The following is a 25,791-nucleotide window of genomic DNA, read 5'->3' on the forward strand; positions in this document are numbered from 1 at the left end:
GAGGGGCCCGGTGCGCCTCGGCCCTGCCGGCCGCCAGAACCGCCTCCTCCGCTGGGGCGGGAGTCACCGACCCCGCCTCCAGGCTGCTCCGCGCGCCTCAGGGCCACGGGAGCGCGTGGGAACCGCTCCAACTTTTCAATTCTGCCGCCATCTTCCCGCGCGCTCGGAGGGCGGGGCCTCGGCGGGGCGGGGCTCGGCGGGGCGGGGCCTGGACGGCGCGGAGCCGTCGCTTCTCAGCTTGTGGGTAGCGCTTGGTCCCCTCGGGACGCCGGGGAGCTCGTCTGTGGTGTGTGTTCGGATGCAGCCACCCGCGGAACGCAACGTCCAACACGGCGCAAGGACCGACACGGTCTCGGAAAGAACTGCGCGTCTGGTCCTGACCGCCTCGGGGCACCGCGGTCACCCCAGCTGCTGGCGGGGTTCAGCACAGCACCTGAGGGTCTCGGCATGGCCTGCGGCCCGGGTGCCCGTCTCACTCCTGCGTCCTAGGGGCAGTCGCCCGGGGGAGGCCCCTGCCGCGCCCTCCCGCCGCTGGATGCCGCCTGCACCCCAGGGCGTGGGGCTCCCGCGAGCTGTGCCAGCAACTGGCTGCCTCCGTGGGCCTGGGATCTTGGGTTGGGAGCTGTCCATCGCGTCTATTGCTCTTGGCTCCTTGCATCCCCTAGCCCTAAATCCGCTAGTAATTCCACGAAGTCATCTCTGTCTGCCTGGTAATAGGCCTCCTGCACTTCCCATAGGGGCCTGGGTACTGTGTCCCTTGGGTAGACAGAGCAGCGGGGCGGGACGGCCCCTTCCACCAGCCTCCCGCAGGGCCCCAGCTTCCCACACTCAGACGCCAGTGCCACGCATTTGGTCCCCATTACTCAGCCAACATTCCCACAACAGTGGACTGTTAAGGTCTTGCACAGCCTTCCACTCTTGCCCATGCCTTTCCCCCACTAATCAGTGTAGCAAGTTGTAAGGTTCGCCAACAACCAGGGAAAGAAAAAAGCCTCGGCCGACTGTAGACAAGAGGCCTTTATTGGGGGCCCGCGCAACAGAGGTGGAGAAAGCAGAGAGCCGCCAGGACGAAAAGGTGTGCAGAGAAACATGCCGGCGGCTATTATGCCCCCTCCTGCTGGGCCCACCGTCATTAGGAAAGGAAACGGATCTATACCACCCCTTCCAGTCTGATCTACACCGCCCCTTCCGGTCTGCCTCTAGCTGTGACCGTGGCGCACAGGTTAGCCTGCTGCCTGCAACGCCCGCAGACTACGCACACCAGTTCAAGTCCCAGCTGCTCCGCTTCCGATCCAGTTCCCTGCTCTGTCTGAGAAAGCCGCAGAGGATGGCCCAAGTGCTTGCGTCCCTGCACCCACCAGCAAGAAGCTCCTGGCTCCTGGCTTCACCTTGGCCCAGCTCTGGTTGTTGCAGCCAATTGGAGACTGAACCAGTGGATGGACTCTCTCTCTTTCCCTCTCTTTCTTTTTTTTTTTTTTAAGATTTATTTTTATTGGAAAGTTAGATATACAGAGAGGAGGAGAGACAGAGAGGAAGATCTTCCGTCCAGTGCTTCACGCCCCCAGTGAGTGCAACGACCGGTGCTGTGCCGATCCGAAGCGGGGAACCAGGAACTCTACCGGGCCTCCCGCACGCATGCAGGATCCCAAAGCACTGGGCCGTCCTCGACTGCTTTCCCAGGCCACAAGCAGGGAGCTGGATGGGAAGTGGAGCTGCCAGGATTAGAACCGGCACCCATACGGGACCCCAGCGTGTTCAAGGCAAGGACTTTAGCCGCTAGGCCACGCTGCCGGGCCCTCACTCTCTTAACTTCCAAAATAAGTAACCCTTGAAGAAGAGGTCCGGCCAAAAAGGAAATTAAAGCAGAACACGGGAACGTCTCCGCCACTGTCCACTGTGTAGATGGGCTCTGGCAGGAGGCCAGGCAGATGAGTGGCAGAGCTGTTGGAAAACAGCATGTTTCCAGGTCCCCGCCTGGCTACAGGCCAGTGGTCCCGACGCTGCTGGACTCCTGGCTGCCCAACTCAGGCAGCACTCTTGCCCATGCCTGTGACACTGTGTTAACCAGGCAGAGAACAGCTCCCAGAGGCCATTGCAAGCTCCTGGGGAGGCAGGGCCTGGGGCATGCCCAGGCTGAGGTGCAGGGGCTCTGGCCAGCTCACCTGCAGCAGCATGAGACACTGCCCAGCCAGACCTGTTTTCCAGAAACTTCTTACCCTTCCATGGCCTCTGCACAGTTACTATTTGCATCTCTTTTTTTTGTAAGATTTATTTTATTTTTATTACAAAGTCAGATATACTGAGAGGAGGAGAGATAGAGAGGAAGTGGAGCTGCCGGGATTAGAACCAGCAGCCATATGGGATCAAGGCAAGGACCTTAGCCACTAGGCCACGCTGCCGAGCCCACTATTTGCATCTTGAGCAGGTTCCAACCAATTTCTTCCTTCAAGGGTATGTTTTTTATTGTTTATCTCCCACCTGACTGCAACTGCCAGCACTAAACCAGCCTAAACCCACGGGTTCCAGGAGCCAGGAACCCAGCTCCCCTCTCCCACATGGGTGGCAGAGACCCAAGGGCTTAAGCCATCACTTCTTGCCTGCCAGGGTTCAAAATAGCAGGGAGCTGGCCCGGAACTTGGGACCCAGGCATCCCAGGCAGAGGCTTGACTCACTGTGCCGAACAGCTGCCCAAGCTGCTTTAAAAGGCTCAGTGCTCTTGAGCTGATGCAGAGCAACCACTGGCATACTTAACACTGGCTGGGAACAGGCCTGGTTGGGGAGCTTGGGGGAGGCCTTGGCTGCTTGGAGCTTACCATTAAGGGGCGCAGGAACTGGAAGGGGGCTGAGTTCTGGTCGGGTCACAGTTGTAGTCTCCCTTGGCATAAATATGGATTGGGACTTGACGCACCGTGCCAGGTTAGACCGCAGCACAGTTTGGTGCTCTGTAGGACCAGGGTAGACGTGGGACGGACTCAGCTAGGTTTCAACCCCAACTGAGCCATATAAGAGCTATATGTGGGTATGGACGAGCCGTGGCTGGGCTGAACCTTCCAACAGCAGGAACCAGAATGGGTTGAAGAGCGGTGCTGGCCCAAGGAACTGCTGGTATGCGTGAGGCCTGACACCAGGAAGGGGTCTGAGGGAGGAACCTGAACAGTTCCTCTGACAGGACACTGACCCTACAAATAAACGCAGGAAGCAAGGAGGTAAACAAGCCAGAAGAGGCGTTGGAAAGTAACCCACTTGCATACATTCGCTCGGGTTGGGGGCGGACCAGGTTGTTAGCTCGCGTTATCCACCGGCAAGTCTGTGTGCTGGAGCTGTGTGGGGGTCTGGCCAGGTTCGGTTGCGATAATAATAAAAAAAGAAAGTATACAATACAAAATGCCAAGGCAAGGCTGCCTGTGCCGGTTAGGAATGCAGCACCCAACCAGCACACCTCCCACTGGTTTAAGTGAAGGATGAGTGTGATGGCCAGAACCAGGATGGGCTGCAGTACTCATTGGTTCCAGTGGAGGTCGGGGCTGAGAATAGAACCAACCCAGCAGTTGCAACCACCAGCTGATGGGGTGATGGATTGTGGCGGGCACTGTGCTTACTAGTACATGTAGGAACCTGGCCTGGGAACACCTCAAAGTTTCTTTGGGGACTCCCTTAATCATAATGGAGGAATCAGAACATTAACCAAGAAAAGACGGAAGATGAAATAGATCCATCAACCACCTCAGTTATATGTTGGCAACGAAATACTGGACAAGGGGAGACGCTATGATGGTCTTAATCAGTCAGTGGACTCTGCACCAGCCTCATCATACCTGGATTGTTGCTGATGATATGTTGGAGCTTCTAGTTGATCGGGATGACACTCTGCTGGCTCTGCCTTCGGACCTGAGAGGGCCTCCCTAAGAAGTCGTTGAATTTGGACAATGAGATGCTGGACTCTATGTATGGTGTATGCTTGCAATGAGGGAATCCCAGCGGAACTTGAGCTGCGGTTATGTATCAGGATGGAGGAATCCACCGGGGGTGGGGGAGGGTTTGGGGTGAAGGGGGGAGAATCCCAGTACCTATGAAATTGTGTCGCATAATACATTGTAATTTAAGGGGAAAAATTTAAAAAAAAAAAAAAGGCTCAGCGCTCCAAGGCTGACTGCAGTTCCTTGTCTGCCATCTGTCCCTGACAGCCTTAGCAACCACCTCCCTCGTACGAGAACTAAATGGCTTGCTCGGAGAACTAAATGGCTTCCCACAGGAAGCCTTGCTGGCTGCACGTTGAAAGGGGGGCCTGCCCCTTTAGGGCCAATTCGAGTGAGTTCTCAGCGACTTCACCAAACCCAGGGGTGGAAGGAACAAACAAGACCCCTGTGAAGCCTGTGCGCCCGTACCTCGCGGCCACCTGAGAGCCCCGCTTTCCCCTCGTGGAGGGGCATATCTGTGAGATTAGAACCACCCCAAAATAGGAGGAAACCAAAATAAGCCACCCCAAAATGTGAGGTGACCAGGGTAGACCACCCCAAAAGATGCCAAGTTGCACAAGAATTATTTTTAGAAAAAGTCTACAAAAATACGCACCATAGCCACTCTTTTGTAAGGCCACTGGGGGAGGGCGCCGGGATGCAGCGAACTCCACCCTGGGCAACGCGACGCCCACACCGCCACCCCGCCACCCCGCGGCGGGGAGCCCCGCGCCGAGGCCACGCCTCGCGAGCACACGTCATCTCCTGGCGACGCGGTCACGGGCTGCGCGACGGCCTTGGCAGAGGCTGCATGCGCCGCGTGCCCCCGCACTCTGGCACGGAGCTGTCGTGATCCGCCGCCATCCAGGACCCCAGATGGAGTCCTACGGTTCCGGGCCAAGGTGGGGCTCGTGGAGGGGCTTGAACCTCGTTAGCGCCGTAGGAGGGGCATGGGCTGTGCTCGGAGGCTGAGGCTTCCCGGCGAAGGCTCGGGGCTGGGTGGGGGACTCCCGGTGCCCGGAGGGCCGCGTGCGTTAGAGATGGAGGTTCTGCGTGAGCTCGGGGGACCCCAGCTGGGCCCCAGGCTGGTAGGACTCACGTGTTCAGGGGTGCAAGCCCCAGCTGACTGCGTGTGCTCTTTTAGGGATGGGCGTTGTGGACAGCGGGCCTGTGTCTGCAGGCCAGAGGGCTGACGGCCGGAGAGACGCCCGGGTGAGTGAGCCCCTTTGCCTGAACCGTCCCTGGCGAGGCGCCCCTTCTGCGGGCTTGTCGGGAGCCGGGGGGCCGGCACCGCGGGCAGCAAGCCTCCAGCGTGCTGGGGCCTGTCGTGGCCCTATGTATTCCTGCAGTGCTTGCCAGAGCAATTCGGAACGGTTTGAGGCCTCGCCCTGCTCCATCCAGAGCGAGGTTATAGAACTTTCGGACAGTCGCCTGCCCTGGTCCCTTGCTGGGTGTGCTGTCGGATGTGGCACACAGTTAAAACCAAGTTCTCATTCATGACGGCCACGTGTCAGGGTCTGGGTGGCCACACCGTGGACGGTAGCTGTGTGCAAGGCATAAGATTTATTTTACTTGAAAGCTAGAGGGGTCCTCCATCAGCCACTTCGCTCCCCAAGGCCTTGGGCCGCCTTCGACTGCTTTTCCAGGCCACAAGCAGGGAGCTGGATGAGCAGTGCAGCAGCCGGGGCTTGCACCTGCCCCCCAGTACTGTACAGTGAAAAACCTCTGGAAAGTTGAAGCGAGGAGGCTCCATGGGTGGTGGAGATGGGGAAGTCAAGCCCGGGTCGCCCCGTGCTGCAGGTGTCTGCAGTGAGACAAGCTGAGGACTGGCCCCCTCAGGAAGCCTGTCCCAAAGCTGGTGGGCTGTGGAGGGGCTGACCCCAGGGTCTCCTTGAGGGGATCCAAGGGCAGAATTCAAGCCACCTTAGGAGGTGAATGAAGCTGCTACCCTGGCCTCAAGGCCCATAGTGCGCCCCCAGGAGGGTGGGGTGGGCCCCTTGCTGGGCTGCCCATGATCACTGTCATGTCTCCCGGGTCCAGAAAGCCACAGGTTCCCTCATTGGCTGTGAGAGGCGTCTGACGTCCACAGTGGATCTGCTCTAGGGCACCACCCCAACACGTGGCACGAGGCTCTGTGCCATTCCTGAGGGCCCAGTTCCATGGAGCCTGCGCACGGTGAGTGCCCAGAAGTTTGGCCTAGAGAGTCACTCGTTTGTCCTTCTGTTTCATGTGCTAATTTTCCATGTGTTAATTGGCTAAGAAAGTTGGAGAGCTCTCACCTGTGCTAACCCTTGTGTGCTGTGCTCCTGTCTTCACAGGCCTCCAGGGTGCGTGTCGGCCTCACAGTCCAGGGCGCAGATGCTGAGGCCAAGACCTCATGGCAACACACCTGGCAGGGTGTCTGTCCAAGCCATCGTCACACCCAAGGGTGGCACCATGTCCAGGCCCTTGCATAGGTGAAAGAACAAGATTTCATATTTAATAAAGGTGGTGTTGAAAGTTGGTTCAGTCTGACCTGTGTTTTTTGTTGTTGTTTTTTTTTAATCATATACTGGATACAAAGATAAGGAAATTCCCGTTTCTTTAAATTTTCATTTACCGGAGAGTGAAAGCTTCCATCTGCTTGGTTCACTCCCTGGATGTTCACTGCGGCTGAGGTTTGGCGGGGCCCAGCCGCTCTCCAATTGGGCAGTGGGAAACACCGCTGCATTTAGGAGCGTGCACCACTTGCAGAGGGGTGTTCTGCGGCCCGCCCCAGGTGGGGTGTAAGGGAGCTGCTTGGGGAAGGGTGTCTCCCCTTCAGGGCGCATGCTTGCAACCAACCTTCAGTACAGTAGTAGTTCCTGCAGTGAGATCAAAATAAGACGGAGTTAGATGTCCGCTGTAGGTGGCCACAAGCGCCAGGCCAAAGCCAGCAGCATTGAACCTTGTCCCACCTGAATGTGGGGGCTGAGTACTCTGGCCTCTGCTGCTGCTTTCCAAGGTCATTTGCATGAAGCTGGGTGGGGATTGGCCAGGGCACAAACTGATCCGGAATGGTGGTGTCTGTTGGCATCTCTGTACTTACTGGCATAATGCCATTGAGTCACTCCCTCCCCCAGCACACATGCTAAGCTCTGTGGAGTTTGTTTGTTTACCTAATTGGAGAGATCTTCCATCCACTGGTTCACTCCCCAAGTGGCTAAAAAGGCTGGAGCTTATCTGAAGTCAGGAGCTTCTTCCGGGTCTCCCATACAGGTACCTTGGGTCATCCTCTGCTGCTTTCCCAGACCATAGGAGGGGAGCTAGATAGGAACTGGAGCAGCCAGGACATAAATAGTGCCCATATGGGATCCTGGCACATGCAAGGCGAGGACTTCAGCCACTAGGCTACCACACCAGCCTCAGAACTCTTTCTGGCAGAGCCAACCTGGGCCTGGCAGCTGAGCCCTGCAGATACCACACAAAGCGAGGGCCTGGGAGAGGTCTCAGTCCCAGATAATGGAGGAGGGAATACCCCTCCTTGTCCTTCCTCTGGGAGCCTCTGGTTTATCCCCTGCCATTAAGGAGCAGGTCCCAGGGCATCTGCTGCTTCACTGCTGGGAACCAGGCTGAGCTGGCCGCTGGACAGGGTCTGAGTTGGAGCAAGGTCTGTCCAGGGCCAAGGAGCAACTCCATGATGTCATCTATGGGCCTTGGTTTCCGGGAATGAAAGGGGAGACCACGTGGGTCATGAGGTCCAAATGAGGCCGTCAGGGAGGGCGCAGCCAGAAGGCCAGCCCCTGCTCAGCCCGCTGAGGTTTCCCTGTCCCTAAAGTTTCAAGGCACAGCCCTGTAGGTTCCCTTTAGCAGTGACACAATCCCTTGCCCCCACTGACTTCCTGGGCTTGAGGAAGTGAAACTGAAAAGAATTTCCCCCAGGCTCCCACTCAGCTTGGGAAACCCTCCAAAACCCCAGCCCGAAAGGTGGGCGTAGGGAGGGGCAACCCCATGCCAGGGCGCTGGCCCAAGGGGACACCCAGACTACAGAGGTAGAGCCAGAGCCCCCTTTTCCAAGTTGGAGGTTCTTTCACACTGGAGGTTGCTGGGCACCCTGCCTTGTCAGCTGCTGGGAGGGCACTCATTTCGAGGCTTTAAGAAGGAAATAACTTGTTCACCAAACAACTCAGAAGTTCTGTTCTGTTTCACCTTGCTTATCTGAAAGAGCCACAGAAACTTCCGTACCCTGGTTCACTCCTGCAGTGGCCAGAGCTGGGCCAGGCTGAAGCCAGAGCTGGAGCTTCGCACAAACACTAGTGTAACACCGTGTCTCTCTCATCTCATTTTAAACTTGGAGCTGTTTGGGGCCAGCCCCGGAGCACAATGGGTCAGACCATGGCTCATGACTCTGTCATCCCATATCAGAGCAGCTGGTTCATGTCCCGGCTGCTCCACTTCCCATGCAGCTCCTTACTAACAGCCTGGGAAAGCAGCAGAGGACGGCCCAAGTCCTTGGGACCCTGCACCTGCTGGGCAACCCGGAGGATCGCACTCCAGGGCAGTCCTGCTACTGGCTTTGGGTTAGGGTTAGGCGACACACACCCTGTTCACCCAAAGGCCCGGACACCAGCACCATTTCTTGTCCTTGGCTAATGAGTGCACCGGGAAGTGTATTGGCACCAAGTTCTGAGAGGACAAACACACACCACCGGGCCCCCTTGTCATGTGAAAAGGTCTCTGTGAAGCACCGCGGGTGACCTCCCCCACCCAGCATGTGCTGGAGACCAATCCACCAAGACTTGCTGGTTGCCCAGGAGTGGGCAGGCATAAGGAGGGCCTAAAGGGGTTGAGCGGGAGGATGGCAGGGCGGGGAAGCAGGAAGCTGCCGGAGCACCTACAGGGGAGGCGGCTGCTGGGAGCAGGGAGGCCCCTCCCAGGGCCAGAACCCACTTCCTACTTCAGAGCCCTAGGGGAGGCTGCAGCGGCTGGGCCTCCCCAGACCTCCGGGGGCCTCCGCCTGCCCGCCTGCCGCACAGGGTGATCCGGCCCTTTGGCCCTGGGGTCTCCAGGCACAGCATGGAGGACGATGAGGGCCCCGAGTACGGCAAGGCTGACTTTGTGCTTTTGGACCAGGTGACCATGGAGGACTTCATGAAGAACCTGCAGCTCAGGTAGCTGGGTTGGCAGGGGAAGAGGGTGTTAGGCTCAGCTCTTCCCTCTACTCCTCATCCCCAGAGACCTGCCAAGGGAACCAAGGAAAGCATCAGCAGGGGTGGGGTCAGCACACCCTCTGCCGCCCACCCAGACACCCTTGCTCCTTGAAGCCCAGCCCAGGGGATGCCTACCTATGCTACCTCCCATCTCACCCTGCAGCCCAAACCCTGGGATGCTGTGCCGGGCAGGTAGACCCCCACTCTGGTTGACAAGATGCTTGGGGCAAGGCGGGGCAGGGGAAGCTGTGTGTGGGGTTGTCACAGGACATGCATGTCTGACAGAAGGGGCCCTGGAGCCTGAATTGTCATTCCAGGGGGCAGACAAGGCAGGGAGGGGCCAGGGTCGGAGGGCTGTGTGCTGGAAAGCCCCCTGGCCTGGCAGCCCCAGGCACTCACGCAGGTGGAGCAGAGGGGAGGGTGGGGCAGGCCAGGAGCAGAGTGCCATGCCCATCTCTGGGACACGAGGTCCCGAGCTCTGCTCACTGCTACTGGAGATGCCCAGGTCAGTGACTCGGTCAGGGGAACCCTGTCAGCGAGAGGTGAGAGTGGCTCCCCCACACCAGGGGCACCGAGCCTGAAGGGCAGAGAAGCCACCCCTGCTCACACAGACACAGGTCTAGAAGTGGAGTGGAAGGCTTGCAGGGGTCTGTGGAGGTGCTGTGGGTGCTGCTGCGGCAAAAGACAGCGACAGACAGCTGGTGTGGGTTCCACAGTTTTGCCCTGAGCCATCCCTGTGGTCTGGGTGGGGCTGGGTGGGGCCCCTTCCACTGGGTTCCACCCTGGTCTTGAGTCCAGAAACTGCAGAGTCGCCTCCCTCCTCCAGCCCAGCCCTTTCCTCTCCCCACCTGTCCTGCCCTATGGGGTCTGCCCAGAAACAGCCCTGACCCAGCCACACCCAAGATGATCCCGTGTCCTAGGACTTCTGGGACCCTCATGAGCAGTGTGGACCTCACCCTGTGCCCTTTGAGGGCCCAGCTCAGCCAGGATGGCACGGGGGGAGCACAAGGCGACACTCACCCCTTTCTCCCTTCCCCGCGTTCAGCCCCTCTGGTGGGGTGCCACTTGACAGGACCAAAGTCACCCCTTCTCACGTGGCTGCGGCCAGAGGCCAGTGTGTGCCACTAGTCCAGCATGCTAACCCAGTCCTGCATGTCCAGGTTCGAGAAGGGCCGTATCTACACCTACATCGGCGAGGTGCTGGTGTCCGTGAATCCCTACCAACCGCTGCCCCTGTACGGGCCCGAGGCCATTGCCAAGTACCAGGGCCGGGAGCTCTATGAGCGGCCGCCTCACCTCTATGCCGTAGCCAACGCCGCCTACAAGGCCATGAAGCAGCGAGCCAGGGACACATGCATCGTCATCTCGGGTACCGCTCCCTGGGCCACCTGCACCCGGGGCCTTGGGGTTCCTGGACTTCTTCCTCAGGCTGGGGCACAGGTGGGGCGGCCCATGGCTCAGCTGAAGCTGCTCTTGTGACAGCAGTGACGGTTTCAGTCCCAGTTCCTTCACTCCCAGTCCTGCTTCCAGCTAATGGGGGATGGAGGGTTCTCTGTCTCTCTCCCTCTCTCTGCCTGCCAAATGAGTCTTTAAATCAGTGCACTAAGAGGGAGTTGGCCGCGGGGGGTCTCAGCTCCATCTCCCCGCAGGAGAGAGTGGGGCCGGGAAGACAGAGGCCAGCAAGCACATGATGCAGTACATCGCAGCCGTCACCAACCCCAGCCAGAGGGCCGAGGTGCAGAGGTGAGTACGGCGAGCGGCCAGGAGTGCAGGCCAAGGGCAGGGCCTGCGGGGCCCCAGAGGCAAGACATGGCTGGGAGGCGCCAGGGACCATCCAGCCAAAGGATCCAGGCTACCAGCTGAGGAGCAGGTGGTGTGGACAGGTGCGGGAGAGCCTGGCGTCAGGGGAAGTCAGGCAGGGCCAGGGCTGCCTCTCCAGGACAGCCAGGCACCCCAGACAGGCATGTGGGCTGTGGCTGCAGACTGGGAAGCCAGGGCTGCCGCTCAGCATGGCCCTTGCAGAAGCACCTTCCTGTGTGGCCAGTCTCTTCCTGTCAAGATGTGACAGGGTGGGGCATAGAGAGCACCAGCAAATGTAGCTCCCGCCCACAGGGCCACACCCAGGCATGGGCTGAGGCTGGAGGCCCAGCGGCCTTCTAGAGCAGCCCCCTCCCCCACTCCAGACCGGGCATGCACCCTGTGACCTTGGAAGGAGCAGGAGGAAGAGACACAAGAAACAAAGAGCTGCTAGGCCTCAGAGCGTGACAGCTGCATGGCCTGTGACAGCCAGGGCCACCCCAAGCCCAGCTGCATGGCCTGTGACAGCCCCAGGCCTGGCCAGTACCACCCCGATCCTCAGGCTTGGAAGAGATCTCCACAGTCCCGAGCAGTCCCTACCCGCTCTCAGCCCTAAATGCTGGGATTTTTACCAGAGAGGGGTGTGGGGGAGACACTGGTCCCAGCCAACTCGGCTCCAGACTTGGCTGCTCGGCCCACAGGGTCAAGGACGTGCTGCTCAAATCCACCTGCGTGCTGGAGGCCTTCGGCAACGCCCGCACCAACCGCAACCACAACTCCAGCCGCTTCGGCAAGTACATGGATATCAACTTTGACTTCAAGGGGGACCCCATCGGGGGCCATATCCACAGTTACCTGCTGGAGAAGGTAGGCAGGTAGGCCAAGGAGACCCCCAAGGGGGACCTGGCTGAGACCCTTCTTGGACCTGAACACATCACCCCCAGGCCACGGGTCGGGGAGGCTGAGCTTGGCCGTGGGCCCTAGTGTCATGGCTGGGGTCCTGGAAGAGCTGCCCTACAGCCCAGCCGCCCTCTCTCCTCAGTCTCGGGTCCTCAAGCAGCACGTGGGCGAGAGGAACTTCCATGCCTTCTATCAGGTGACCACTCCCCCCCCAACCCCTCTGCCCACACGTGAGGGAGGGGAGCTACTGGAAGAGACAGCAAGACCCATGCAGAAGGAGGCTCCCTGCACGAGGGAGAGTGTCTCCCTGGGGTCCTGAGGCCCAGCACCCCAGGGCCCCGCTGTGTGGGAACCTTCCCCATGTGTCCACCGAGGGCTGGAAGGAAAGCTGTGGCCATGGGTGGTCCTGACTCTGGTGCGTGTGTGTCCTCCAGCTGCTGAGAGGCAGCACGGACCAGGAGCTGAGTGCGCTACACCTGGAGAGGAATCCGGCTCTGTACAATTTCACACGCCAGGGAGCTGGGCTCAGTATGGGACCACACAATGTGAGTGATGTGCCTAGGTCCCGGGGCCTGGGAGTGGGCAAGGAGCCAGGATGGTGTGCTGTGGCTGGGAGAAAGCACAGAGTGCCCTGGTACCCCGAGCTGGGGAACCTTTCCTCCCCAGGCCTTGGACAGCGATGAAGGGAGCTACCGGGCGGTGACAGATGCCATGAGGCTCATCGGCTTCAGTGCTGAGGAGGTGGAGTCTGTCCATCGCATCCTGGCTGCCATCCTGCACCTGGTGAGCCTAGCACCGGCATGCTTGACAGTGGGGTGGGGATGGGGGCCCTCCCCACATAGCCAGGCACCACCCAAGGAAGAGGGGGAGACACAAGTTGGTGCTTAGCCTTGGGCTGCCGAGGCGCCCAGCAGATGCAGGTCACTCGCACATACTGTGCTGCTGGGCTCCTGGCCGCGTCTCTGCTGTGCATGGCCCACAGGCCAGCAGGAGCTAGGCAGCTGGCCCACAAGGCCCTGCCCCCTGCCCTCTGCTTGTCCCAGGGCATCCAGCTCCCCAGGACCCAGGGCCTAGACTTTTCATGGCTCCTCTGTTCCCAGGGCAACATCGAGTTTGTGGAGACAGAGCACAACGGACAGCAGAAGGGAGGTCTGGCGGTGGTGGAGGAGTCTCTGGTGGCCCATGTGGCCGAACTGACGGCCACACCCCAGGACCTGGTGCTGCGCTCCCTGCTGGCTCGCACCGTGGCCTCTGGAGGCCGGGAGCTCATTGAGAAGGGCCACAGTGTGGCTGAGGCGAGCTACGCGCGGGATGCCTTTGCCAAGGTACCTGGCGGTGAGGGCAGAGGGAGCTAAACCCAAGAGGCCTTCTGGGGGGAAATGGGGCCAGAACAGCTTCTGCCCCTAGGCTGTGTACCAGCGGCTGTTTGAGTGGGTGGTGGACAAGATCAACAGCATCATGGCGGCCAAGGACCGTGATCCCCGGCGAGATGGCAAGGACACAGTCATTGGTGTGCTGGACATCTACGGCTTCGAGGTGCTCTCTATCAACAGGTGGGCAGCCTGGCCATGGCCGCAAGGTTGCTGACCTTAAGGCAGCCTTGGCCACGGCCCAGCTGGCCGAGCCCTAGGGGAGGCAGCAGCACTCAAGTCTGCCCAGGAAGGGGGCTGACCAGGGGCAAGATGCATAACCAGACAAGACCTTGGGAGATCCCTTCGGGAGGGTCCTGGTTGCCCTGAAGGCTCTCCGCCCCCCAGCTTTGAACAGTTCTGCATCAACTACTGCAACGAGAAGCTGCAGCAGCTCTTCATCCAGCTGGTGCTGAAGCAGGAGCAGGAGGAATACGAGCGTGAGGGCATTGCCTGGCAGAGCGTGAGCACCCGCAGGACCTGAGCAGGGATGGGGTGCTGGCCGGGCAGCCTTGGAGCCACCTGATGCCTACCCACCCCACAGGTGGAGTACTTCAACAACGCGGCTATTGTGGAGCTGGTAGAGCGGCCCCACCGGGGCATCCTGGCCGTGCTGGATGAGGCCTGCAGCACAGCTGGCCCCATCACCGATCACATCTTCCTGCAGACCCTGGACACGCACCATCGCCACCACCCACACTACACCAGCCGCCAGGTACTCCAGCTGTCCCAGCAGGCATGCTAGGCTGGCAGGATGTGCCCAGGCATGCCATGCTGCCGGGCCTCCTAGGCCTCCTAGGCCTTTGATGCCGCTGTCCCTTGGGGGTGGCCTCCTGCTCCTCCACCCTGGGCCTGGATGCGGGATTGTGCCCTCTGGGAAAGCCTGCCCCTTCCTGTGCCTGTCCCGCAGCTCTGCCCCACCGACAAGACCATGGAATTTGGCCGAGACTTCCGGATCAAGCACTATGCAGGCGATGTCACGTAAGGGTCCTCACCCCCTGGGGTGCCATTGCATATGTCACGGGCCACCTTGGAGCAGGACACAGTCTTGAGAGGAGTGACTCTCAGCCCAGGCTGCCCTCATCCCAGCTCTGTGTGGTGCCAACACCTGTTGACAGGAGCTGAGGTGGGGAAAGAGGGATCATAGCCCAGTCCTTGCAAGCTGCTCCCAAGTGAGTCCTCTCCGTGGCCCAGGCTGTGCTTCCGTCATCACCGTGAGGATTCTTCATTCACCATCGCCAAGTGGGTTAGAGCTACTCAAAGCACTGAGCAAGGGATGCATATTGCAGCACACAGAGAGGTCACATGGCCTGTCCACGGTCACACAGTATATAAGCATGCATGTATCCCTGGTCACACACCCACAGTGTGACCCACAGTCACACAGCAGACACACACCCATGGTCACACAGCATGCATGCATCCACAGTCACACAATGTGCACATGTCAAGCCTAGAATCAAGCCTGGGACAACTGGTTTTAGAGCCAAGAGCTTAACTGCTTGATTCTCCTTCCAGGAGAGAAATGTCTCCTGAGAGAGGGTTCCTTGGGTGATGAGAGAGAAAGCAGGTGTGAGGAGGCAGAGGCCAGGAGCCACTGGGCAGGGAGGGAGCCTGACCTCAGAGAGCTGGGCCAGAGGGCAGGGGCTTCCTGGGGTGGTCAGCGGCCTGGCCTGCACCCTCCCCTGTTCCCACAGGTACTCTGCAGATGGCTTCATTGACAAGAACAGGGACTCCCTCTTCCAGGACATCAAGCGGCTACTGTACAACAGGTGAGTGTGGCGCCAGCTCTGACTCCTGGGCCCTGGTTGCCCCATGAAGAGTGCACAGCTGAGGCTACAGGCCAAGGCCTGGCAACTCCCAGTGGCCAGTGGGGGGACGGGCGGGGCTGCTGTCCTCCAGGGCGGCTGGGCATGTGGCCTGTGTATGCAGTGCGGACCCCACCCTGCGGGCCATGTGGCCAGATGGGCAGCAAGACATCACGGAAGTGACCAAGCGCCCCCTAACGGCCGGCACACTCTTCAAGAACTCCATGGTGGCCCTGGTGGAGAACCTAGCCTCCAAGGTACGCCTGACCCCTTCACTCTGAGCCCTGGGGCCCACCATGGGGACCCATCCTTGTCCTACCCACTCCAACAGGACCCTGCCTGCAGTCGGGCCAGGGGAGTGGGGCTCTAGGACCTGGTGAGCTTATAACAGCCACTGAGAACTGGGCGGGATTCCAAGCCCACCTCCCCCTGCACCAGTGCCTCTGAGGCAGTCGGTAGGAGAGGAGACCCTGCTGGCAGCTGGCACCACAAGCCAGGGATCCAGCACCCGTTTTTCCAGGGAAGTTTCCAGCCTCAAGTCAGAGGTAGCAACAGGGTACATGGCATGGCTTGGCATGTTTAACTCCAGGGAAGCAGGTGGGCACCTGGCTTGGGCCCGGTCTCCTTGCAGCCCTCGTGGGCTGGGGAATGCCCCCGTTCAGGACAGGACACATGGCAGCCACAGGCCCAGCCTTCAAGTTTCCTCTGTTCCCCTAGGAGCCCTTCTACGTGCGCTGCATCAAGCCCAATGAGGACAAGGTGGCCGGGCGGCTGGATGAGGAGCACTGTCGCCACCAGGTGGCCTACCTGGGGCTGCTGGAGAACGTGAGGGTGCGCAGGGCAGGCTTCGCCTCCCGCCAGCCCTACTCACGGTTCCTGCTCAGGTATGGTGCCGGCACTCTGGGCACGGCCCGAGGGAGAGCACAGTGCCTGGGCAGCATCTCCCACGCACTGACGGTATTCAGTGGCATGCTGCTGGCCCCTGACACTGAAATGTGTGAGGATGTGTGTGAGGACACGTGAGATGTGTGTGTGAGGATGTGTGTGAGGACACGTGAGGATCTGTGTGAGGACACGTGAGGATCTGTGTGAGGATGTGTGTGTTTGAAGACACATGTGAGGACGTATGTGAGGACACGTGAGGATGTGTGTGTGATTGCCGTGTGCGAGGACACGTGCACAAATGTCCTAGGTGCCCCAGGGACCTCCTGGGAGGACTCTGGCCCTCGGAGACTCGCAGGAATGAGCCAGCCCCGCGCACTTCCCCAAGGCCAGGTCCCCACCACCCTGACCTCTGTGATAGGTACAAGATGACCTGCGAGTACACATGGCCCAACCACCTGCTGGGTTCCGACCGGGCGGCCGTGGGCACCCTGGTGGAGCAGCACAGGCTGCAGGGAGACGTGGCCTTTGGCCACAGCAAGCTGTTCATCCGCTCGCCACAGACGCTGGTGGCCCTGGAGCAGAGCCGAGCCCGCCTCATCCCCATCATCGTGCTGCTACTGCAGAAGGTGAGGGGCCAGGCTGGGGGTGTGGAAGTGCGGATGTGGGAGTGCTGGGGTGTGCCCATGGGTGTGGGCGGATGTGTGTCTGTGGTGTGGGGGTGTGCCATGGGTGTGGGCGGATGTGTGTTTGTGGTGTGGAGGTGTACCCATGGGTCTGGGTGGACATGGGTGTGCTGGGGGTGTGCCATGGGTGTGGGCAGATGTGTGTCTGTGGTGTGGGGGTGTGCCCATGGGTGTGGGCGGATGTGTGTCTGTGGTGTGGGGGTGTACCCATGGGTGTGGGCGGATGTGTGTCTGTGGTGTGGGGGTGTGCCCATGGGTGCGGACGGATGTGTGTTTGTGGTGTGGAGGTGTACCCATGGGTCTGGGTGGACATGGGTGTGCTGGGGGTGTGCCATGGGTGTGGGCGGATGTGTGTCTGTGGTGTGGGGGTGTACCCATGGGTGTGGGCGGATGTGTGTCTGTGGTGTGGGGGTGTACCCATGGGTGTGGGTGGATGTGTGTCTGTGGTGTGGGGGTGTACCCATGGGTGTGGGCGGATGTGTGTCTGTGGTGTGGGGGTGTACCCATGGGTGTGGGCGTATGTGTGTCTGTGGTGTGGGGGTGTGCCCATGGGTGTGGGCGGATGTGTGTCTGTGGTGTGGGGGGTGTGGATGGTATCAGTGTGTGGGTGTGGGGTTGTGGGCAGTTGTGTATGTGTGTATGAGCATGTGGGTGTGAGGGGTATGGATTTGGATACATGTGAATGTGTAGGTGTGAGTGGAGGAGCTATGTGTGCACGTGGATGTTTGCCTATGCGTACATATCTGTGTATCTGTGTTATCTGTGTGTATCTATGTGGGTGTATGTGTGTGTCAGGGTGGCTGGCGCATGCTCAAGTGAGCTGTGAATGCGTCTGTGTGTGTGTGTGTGCGTGTGTCAGGGCAGCTGAGACAAGCTCATGTGAGTTGTCTGCTTAGTGCTGCTTCAGGGCCAGGTGGACACAGATGCCCATAGCAAGATTTTCAAGAACCTGGCTTCCTTCCCTCCCTCCCTTCCTGATGACTTCCATACACACACACACTCACACACTCACACACCTGAGTCCGTTGCCCCATTGCCCCATTGCCCACTCTGACCTCTGGGCTCTGACTGGTAAGTGCTCTGTGCATTTGCTGCTTTCTCTGCGGCTCCTCGGACAGAGTGGTGGCCGCTGCAGCAGTCCCGCTGCACTCTGCCCACCGTCCTCAGCCTTCCCAAGGCTGAAGGGTTCCCAGCTGTGTGATGGTGGAACTCTGGTCTGTAGCAGGCAGGGCCCATCACTACATCAGTTGCTGAAGTGCCGAAGGCCGTCTTAGCATGTGGGTGTGGGGTGCCTGCCTGGTAGAGTCTCCAGTCTGCATTCTGGCAGCCACATTCTTGGGGTGTCCTCTGTCTCGGGGTCTACCAGGAGCTTAAGCCTAAAGCGACCGGGACAGCATGTGGGCTCACTGCAGAGGCGTTTGTGGGGGACAGCCCTGCCCTCTGCTCCCACCTCTCTGTCTAGGCAAACTCTCTACTGAGGGGTTATGGGCCACATCAGGGCCAGGCCCCAAGAGTCTGCAGGGGCCTCGCGGGTGTACACTCGCTTAGGAAGCAGTCCATGTCAGCCAGGTGTGACTCCAGAGTGCCAGGGTGGGCGTGCTCCAGAGGGATTCAGGATCAGGGTTGGGGTCTGGCTGGGCCTGATGGCACATCCCACCCTGCTCGGCCCACCCAGGCCTGGCGGGGCACCCTCGCCAGGTGGCACTGCCGTCGGCTGCGTGCTGTCTACACCATCATGCGCTGGTTCCGGAGACACAAGGTACGCGCCCACCTGGCAGAGCTGCAGCGGCGATTCCAGGCAGCACGGCAGCCGCCCCTCTATGGCCGTGATATTGTGTGGCCCCCACCTCCCGCTGTGCTGCAGCCTTTCCAAGACACCTGCCAGGCACTCTTCTGCAGGTACAGCCACCACCCACTGGGCTCACCCATTTCCCAGTCCGCTCAGGACCCAGCCAGCATACTCTGAGCCCTTGGCCCATCATCGACCCAGCCTGCAGCTTCCCCCTAGAGACCTGCCAAGCCCTTGCTAAGCAAGGTGGGGTTGAGCCACACTGGCTGAGGTCCCCGAGTTCCATGGTTGGTGGCAGAGCCTGGGTCATCCCTTGGCACAGTGCAGGGCATTCCAGGTCAGGGCCACCAGGGTTCAGGGCCTTGAGGGTGGAGTGCAAGTTCCCCAGGGTAAGAGCCGAAGCACAAAGCAGGAAGGAGCTGGGCTTCAGGGGCCACCATCCAGGGACAAGAAGCAGACAGGTTAGGGCAGGCTGAGGCCCAGGCCTGAACCCAGGGGACTGCTGTGTTCCCTCAGGTGGCGGGCCCGGCAGTTGGTGAAGAACATCCCCCCTTCGGATATGGCTCAGATCAAGGCCAAGGTGGCTGCCATGGGAGCCCTGCAGGGCCTGCGTCAGGACTGGGGCTGTGGGCGGGCCTGGGCCCGAGACTACCTGTCCTCGGTGAGTGCACGCTGGCTGTGGGGTACTGCCTGGGGCGAGGGGAGCGCCCCAGTGCCTGGGCCCCCCTGGACCCCATCGCAGCCCAGTAGCTCCAGTCCAAGGCTGAAGGGTTTCCACCAGACCTCACAGGGCAGGCCCCTTTCCATACTCCCCCAAGCATCCCACCACACCCTCAGCCCCCTCTACTGCCACAGGGCAGTTTCCAGGGGTAGGAGTTCATTGAGGTCGGGGGATGGGCTTCTTGTAGGGTGGGGCCAGAGGGAGGATGAGAAGGGTGGGAAGGAGCGGGAGGACAGCCGGGCTCAGGAGCAGGAAGCAAGGCAGGCAGGCTCTGCCCCTGCTGCCGCTCCCCCAACCCTCACTCCCCGTGCCCCCGGGGCCCCAGGGTGCCTTGGCTCCCACACAGGCCAAGCCACCCGTGCTGCCCAGGTGCCTTCCCAACTGCCTCCCCCATCGTCTCATGTTGGTCCCCAGGCCAGTGACAACCCCACAGCCTCGGGCCTGTTTGCAGAGCGGCTGAGGGCACTGCGGGACAAGGACGGGTTTGGGGCTGTGCTCTTCTCCAGCCACGTCCGCAAGGTGAGCAGCCCTGCCCAGCCCCTGTGCAGTGGCTCCTGGAGCTTTAGGAGTGGCCATGCAGGTGGGCAGTGGGGCAGCGGCAGCCTGGGCACAGCCTTCCCACCCACACCCCCACAGGTGAACCGCTTCCGCAAGAGCAGGGACCGGGCCCTCCTGCTCACAGACCGACACCTCTACAAGCTGGAACCAGGACGCCAGTACCGGGTCATGCGTACTGTGCCCCTGGAGAGGGTGAGCACCGGGCCGGGGCCGGGGCCAGGGCTGGGGAGGGCACCTGCCTCTATCTCCCTCCCCCAGCCACTCCCATTGCTGGGGAGTCGGGGTTTGGCCTGCTTCCCACATGACAATTCCTGTTCCTGGAGCAGGAGCCTGCCAGGTCCTCCTGGATCTCAGGTAGTTTCTGGGTGAGGGTGTCTTCTGGTGGTTGACCCTGGGAGCTGTCTAAATGTGGAACGTGACATGTAAGAAAAAGCTCAGTTCCCAGCCAAGTGCTCTGTAGCCACAGGTGAGCAGTAGCCGCTGTGTCAGACAAAGAGCATCTAGAACATTCCTTCACAGCAGAAGGTTGTGGTGTCCCCAGCTCAAAGCTTCCCTTTGTCAGCAGGGACTAGAGTTGGGAGGAAGGGACTGTGCCACTAGTACCCAGCTGAGGGCAGGACCCCAGGGCTGGGCCCACAGCACCCCTGACTGTGGGCTCCTTGTCAGGTGACAGGACTGAGCGTGACCAGTGGACCAGACCAGCTGGTGGTGCTGCATGCCCAGGGCCTGGACGACCTCGTAGTGTGTCTACATCGCTCCCAGCCCCCACTGGACAATCGCATTGGGGAGCTGGTGGGTGTGCTAGCTGCACATTGCCAGGGGTGAGTCTGGCGGGATGGCAGGAAGAAGGCACAGGTGTGTGGCCTGGTGTGCTGCACACCCTTGTCCCTGACCCTTTCTACTCCCATTCCAGGGAGGGGCGAGCCCTACAGGTCCGTGTCTCCGACTGCATTCCGCTGAGCCAGCGCGGGGCCCGGCGCCTCGTGTCCGTGGAGGCCTGCCCGGAGCAGCAGGAACCAGATTTCCGCTGTAGCCGTGGGGCCTTCACTCTCCTATGGCCAGGCCGCTAACTACCCTAGCCCATCCTTGCCCTTGGCCCTGGCCACACCAAGGGCCAAGCCCATGCCCTGCACCCAATCAAGCGGTGTGTTCCTGCCAGCGTGGCTGGGGCCTGATTGGGCATCGCAGGGCAGCCTGCTGCATGAGTGGAACTCTGGTGGATCAGGCCTGCAGCCACCTGCACAACCCACCTCCTTGGCCATTGTCCACCAGCATACCCTGTTCCCCCCACCCCAGGGTGGGGGATCTGGTCTGATCTGGGGCAGCAGGAGCTTAGAGAGAGGATGGCCAAGGGGGCCAAGGCCCCCAAAACACTGCCCAAGGGCGCTTCAGCCCCAGACCCTCTAACTCAGCCTTTGAAACAAATAAAATGAATATTTTCAAAAAGGCGGCTTGTTGCAAAAGGCTCTCAGTAAAGCTCACTGTCCCCAGTCCCTGGGCTGAGACCGGATATCCGCTGCTGCCGGTCGCAGCAGCCAACAGAGCCCAGCCACTGGGGACAGAGCTTCCCCCTGGCAGCTGTGAGAGGAGCAGCCAGGTGCTTCCTCAAAATATTTTTTAAATAATTGCTTGTGATTCAGCAACCCTGCTCCCGAGGTTGCCGCGTCAGAAAGCAGTATCTGGGAAGGATGGGAAAAGCCACTTTGCTTACAGCTTTACACAGCCATCTAAAAAAAGAGAAAAGAGAATGGGGGCCTGGCACAATGGCCTAGCGGCTGAAGTCCTCTCCTTGAACGCGCCGGTTCTAACCCAGCAGCCCTGCTTCCCATCCAGCTCCTTTCCTGTGACCTGGGAAAGCAGTCAAGGACAGCCCAAAGCCTTGGGACCCTGCACCCGTGTGGAAGACCTGGAAAGAAGTTCCTGGCTCCTGGTTTCAGATCGGCACAGCACCGGCCATTGTGGTCACTTGCAGAGTGAATCATCAGATAGAAGATCTTCCTCTCTGTCTCTCTTCCTCTCTATATATCTGACTTTGCAATACAAATAAATAACTCTTGGGCCCGGCGGCGTGGTCTAGCGGCTAAAGTCCTCGCCTTGAAAGCCCCGGGATCCCATATGGGCGCCGGTTCTAATCCCGGCAGCTCCACTTCCCATCCAGCTCCCTGCTTGTGGCCTGGGTAAGCAGTTGAGGACGGCCCAAAGCTTTGGGACACTGCACCCGCGTGGGAGACCCGGAGGAGGTTCCAGGTTCCCGGCATCGGATCGGCGCGCACCGGCCTGTTGCGGCTCACTTGGGGAGTGAATCATCGGACGGAAGATCTTCCTCTCTGTCTCTCCTCCTCTGTGTATATCTGGCTGTAATAAAATGAATAAATCTTTAAAAAAAAAAAAACAAAAAAAAAACAAAAAAAAAAAACAAATAAATAACTCTTAAAAAAAAAGAAAAGAAAATGGAAGGAAGCCCAGCACCCCTCACTGCCTGCTCAGCCCTGCACAGTGGGGTTTGTGCAGTGCTGTCATTAGTCAGTCTTGAAAACAAGGGAAATAGAGACCACAGTGTGGCACCATGGCTTACCCTGCCACCAGCAGTGCCAGCATCCCTTAGAGTGCTGGTTCAAGCCTGGGCTGCTCCACTTCTGGTTTATCTTGCTATTAATGCACCCAGGAAAGCAGTAGAAAGCAGCCCAAGCGTTTGGGCCTTGCTACTCATGTGGGAGAGCTGAACAGAGCCCCTGGCTCCTGGCCTTAGCCTGCCCCAGCTCCAGCCACCATCTGGGGAATGAACCAGGCAGAGGATGGAAAATCTCTATCTTTCTGTCTCTGTAACTCTGCCTTTCATGGGCCTGGTGCAATAACTTAGTGGCTAGATCCTTGTTTTGCATGCACCAGGATCCCATATGAGCACTGGTTCATGTTCCAGTTGCTCCACTTCCCATCCAGCTTCCTATTTGTAGCCTGGGAAAGCAGTAGAAGATGGTCCAAAGCTTAGAACCCTGCACCTGCATGGGAGACTCAGAAGAAGCTCCTGGCTTTGGATCAGCTCAGCTCCAGCTCAGCTCCAGCTGTTGCGGCCACTTGGGGAGTGAACCAGTGAATGGAAGATCTTTTTCTCTGTCTCTCCTCTCTGTGCATCTGTCTTTCCAATAAAAATCCATAAATCTTTTTTAAATTTATTTTTTATTTTTATTGCAAAGTCAGGCATACAAAGAGGAGGAAGGACAGAGAGGAAGATCTTCCATCTAATGATTTACTCCCCAAGTGACCACAACAGCCGGAGCTGAGCCAATCCAAAGCCAGGAGCCAAGAACTTCTTTCAGGTCTCCCACATGGGTGCAGGAATCCAAAACTTTGGACTGTCCTCAACTGCTTTCCCAGGCCACAAGCAGGGAGCTGGATGAGAAGTTGAGCTGCCGGGATTAGACCCGGCACCATATGGGATCCCAGTGTGTTCAATGGAAGGACTTTAGCTGCTAGGCTATCACGCCAGGCCCCATCTAGGGTCCATTTCATGCCAAAATTAATATCAGGTTCAGGATTCATGGTAAGATTAGCAGTACTGCTAGGGTTCAAGTAAAGTTAATGATAGTGTTGGGGTTAGGGCCAGTAAAGCGGTGGAGTTTACAACTGTAGTTAGGTTAACATTTGGATCGAGTAAAATTAGTGCTGGGTTAGGGTTAAATTAAGGGTTAGGATTAAGTTTGAATTAGGTTGGACAACAGGAGTACATTTATGATTGTGGTTAGGCTTAAATATTTGGTGGGATGAAGACTATGGTTAGCATTAGAGTTGGAGTGAAAGATAAGGTTAGTGTTTGGGAGCTAGAATGAGTTAGAATTAAGGTAAAATTGACTCTTAGAGCTAGAGTGGGGGCTTCAGTTAAGCTCTTTAACTTACTTTATTTGAAAGCTGGAGAGACAGAGTTCTGTCTCACTCTCCTGATGCAGCAGCAGCCAGGCAGGGCAGGCCAGGCTGGAACTAGGAGCCAAGCACTCAGTCTAGCTCCGTCGTTTGGGCAGCAGGGACCCAAAGCCTGGGCCGTCACCTGCTGCCCAGGGCAGCCGCAGGCCATCAGCAAGGAGCAGGCCTTGACTGGCCCGCAGGAACAAACCCCGGGGCTCCCTGATCCCAGCACAGGGCCCCTACCCTGCTCCCAGCACCCATGGGCCACCAGGCTTGCGCTGTTCGTCTCTTCCTTCCTGGGTAGCTTCTCTGGGCAGATGTTACAGCAAGGACAAGCTGACCCGTGCCCAGAGACCAGCAAGCTGGCCACAGAACGCTGCTGTGTCTTCTTCGGGACCCCTGAGCACCCAGAATCTCAGTGGGCCCTGGTGGACCCAGACAGCTCTGCTGACCACAGCCTTTCTGTGGGCATTTCAAATAATCTTTTTTTTTAAACACTGCCCAGTTCCTGGCAACAGGAATCTTATTCTTTTTTTTTTTTTTAGAGATTTATTTATTTTTATTACAAAGTCAGATATACAGAGAGGGGGAGAGACAGAGAGGAAGATCTTCCGTCCAATGGTTCACTCCCCAAGTGACCACAACAGCCGGTGCTGCACTGATCTGAAGCCAGGAGCCAGGAACTTCCTCTGGGCCTCCAACGCGGGTGCAGGGTCCCAAAGCCTTGGGCCGTCCTTGACTGCTTTCCCAGGCCACAAGCAGGGAGCTGGATTGGAAGTGGAGCTGCCGGGATTAGAACCGGCGCCCATCACCAAGGACTACATCCCAACTGCCAAAGAGACCACAGGGAATTGGAGTGCCTTCGGAGGACGAGAACTCTGAGGTCATCCACCCCCTTTTGGATCTACCACATGGGATGGAAAAAGCCCAAATCCTTCCTCACAAGATCTAAGGTCATCGGAACAACAGTCAGAAACCCTGAGTGGTCCGCAGAAACAGAACAGTAAACTTCCTTCAGGACTAGGGAGAGGAGCTTTCTCTGGTCCTCACTTAGTTCCAACTTTAGATCCCCACCCATCAGGGTTGCTCCGGAGCCCCCCCCCCCAAACACACACACACACACACACACACACACACGAATAGATAGAGAAGAACAAGGAAAGCTTAGAACCAGACAGGAAACGGTCAACATGGACTCACACATGCCTTACTAGGTGTGACACAAAGATTACTTACTCCTCACTAGGGTATTGAAGATTTCTCTGCACACCTCAATTGTCGACATATGCCTTATTAGAGATACAACCCAGTTTAGACTATCCTAAAATCTGCCAAGTTCAGCAAAATTATGCTTCAACACTATAAACTGCTAAATACTAAAATGAAAATAGACATGAGACAATCGAATAGTACCCTATAGCCATTGTAAGGTGTATAGAAGCCGGTAGTATATAAACTAAAATTGAAATGTCAATGAGGGCCTGGCAGCGTGGCCTAGCGGCTAAAGTCCTTTCCTTGAACGCCCCGGGATCCCATGTGGGTGCCGGTTCTAATCCCGGCAGCTCCACTTCTCATCCAGCTCCCTGCTTGTGGCCTGGGAAAGCAGTTGAGGACAGCCCAGTGCTTTGGGACCCTGCACCCACGTGGGAGACCCGGAGGAGGTTCCAGGTTTCCAGCTTCGGATCGGCGCAGCACCGGCCGTTGTGCTCACTTGGAGGTGAATCTCACTTGGGGAGTGAATCATCGGACAGAAGATCTTCCTCTCTGTCTCTCCTCCTCTCTGTATATCTGACTTTGTAATAAAAATAAATAAAATCTTAAAAAAAAAAAAAAGAAATGTCAATGAAGTAGTTACAGGATGTGGTTAAGAACTTGCATTTTTTTTAACATATTGGTTACTCAATACCATGTCAATTAATTCCATAATGTTGTAAATTATCGTTGATGTTATGTTGTGGCTTTCAATTGATCGGGATGATATTCTGTCAGCTCTGCCTTCAGACCAGAGATAGTCTCCCCAAGAAACTGTTGAATTTACCTGGACAATAAGATGCTAGACTCTGTGCTTGGTATACACTTGCAATGAAAGAATCTTGACTGAATTTGAAATGTAATACAGCAACAAGGTGGAGGAATCCACCATGGGGGAGGGTACGGGGAGGGTTGGGTGATTCCCAGAGCCAGTGAAACTGAGTCACATAATGCAACATAATTAAT

At 58.3% G+C, this 25,791-nt stretch overlaps 2 protein-coding genes and 1 non-coding gene across 5 annotated transcripts in view; 2 read left to right on the forward strand and 1 right to left on the reverse strand.

The window, feature by feature from the left end:
- CCM2 (CCM2 scaffold protein) overlaps positions 1-90 on the reverse strand; it is a 22,658-nt gene extending 22,568 nt beyond the window's left edge. Inside the window, exon 1 of the mRNA XM_058678222.1 lies at positions 72-90. The gene's annotated coding sequence lies outside the window, so the exon portion shown is untranslated. The remainder of the gene's footprint in view (positions 1-71) is intronic.
- A 5,163-nt stretch (positions 91-5,253) lies between these two features.
- Positions 5,254-5,385, forward strand: LOC118758206 (small nucleolar RNA SNORA9). Its single transcript, XR_004995593.1, has one exon. It is a non-coding gene; the product is annotated as a small nucleolar RNA SNORA9 (small nucleolar RNA).
- Positions 5,386-8,897: 3,512 nt separating this feature from the next.
- MYO1G (myosin IG) lies at positions 8,898-21,125 on the forward strand. 3 transcript variants are annotated; one of them, XM_004582500.2, is made up of 22 exons: positions 8,899-9,085; positions 10,285-10,493; positions 10,774-10,867; positions 11,623-11,788; positions 11,964-12,017; positions 12,256-12,366; positions 12,488-12,604; positions 12,922-13,146; positions 13,229-13,374; positions 13,579-13,693; positions 13,775-13,945; positions 14,141-14,211; positions 14,928-15,002; positions 15,163-15,295; positions 15,756-15,922; positions 16,342-16,549; positions 18,282-18,505; positions 18,912-19,056; positions 19,531-19,635; positions 19,753-19,866; positions 20,341-20,495; positions 20,588-21,125. In XM_004582500.2, exons 1-22 carry the CDS (start codon positions 8,991-8,993, stop codon positions 20,742-20,744), a joined length of 3,057 nt encoding a protein of 1,018 aa, XP_004582557.2. In that variant the 5' UTR covers positions 8,899-8,990; the 3' UTR covers positions 20,745-21,125. The 3 variants fall into 3 exon arrangements, with proteins under 3 accessions (XP_058534201.1, XP_004582557.2, XP_058534200.1); XM_058678217.1 differs by lacking the exons at positions 10,285-10,493; positions 10,774-10,867; XM_058678218.1 differs by lacking the exons at positions 15,756-15,922; positions 16,342-16,549; positions 18,282-18,505; ... (3 more) ...; positions 20,341-20,495; positions 20,588-21,125 and adding an exon at positions 15,477-15,740 and having other exon boundaries at positions 8,898-9,085.
- Positions 21,126-25,791: the final 4,666 nt, after the last annotated feature.

The sequence above is a fragment of the Ochotona princeps genome, chromosome 20 (genome assembly GCF_030435755.1).
Source record: "Ochotona princeps isolate mOchPri1 chromosome 20, mOchPri1.hap1, whole genome shotgun sequence".
Classification (NCBI taxonomy): domain Eukaryota; kingdom Metazoa; phylum Chordata; class Mammalia; order Lagomorpha; family Ochotonidae; genus Ochotona; species Ochotona princeps.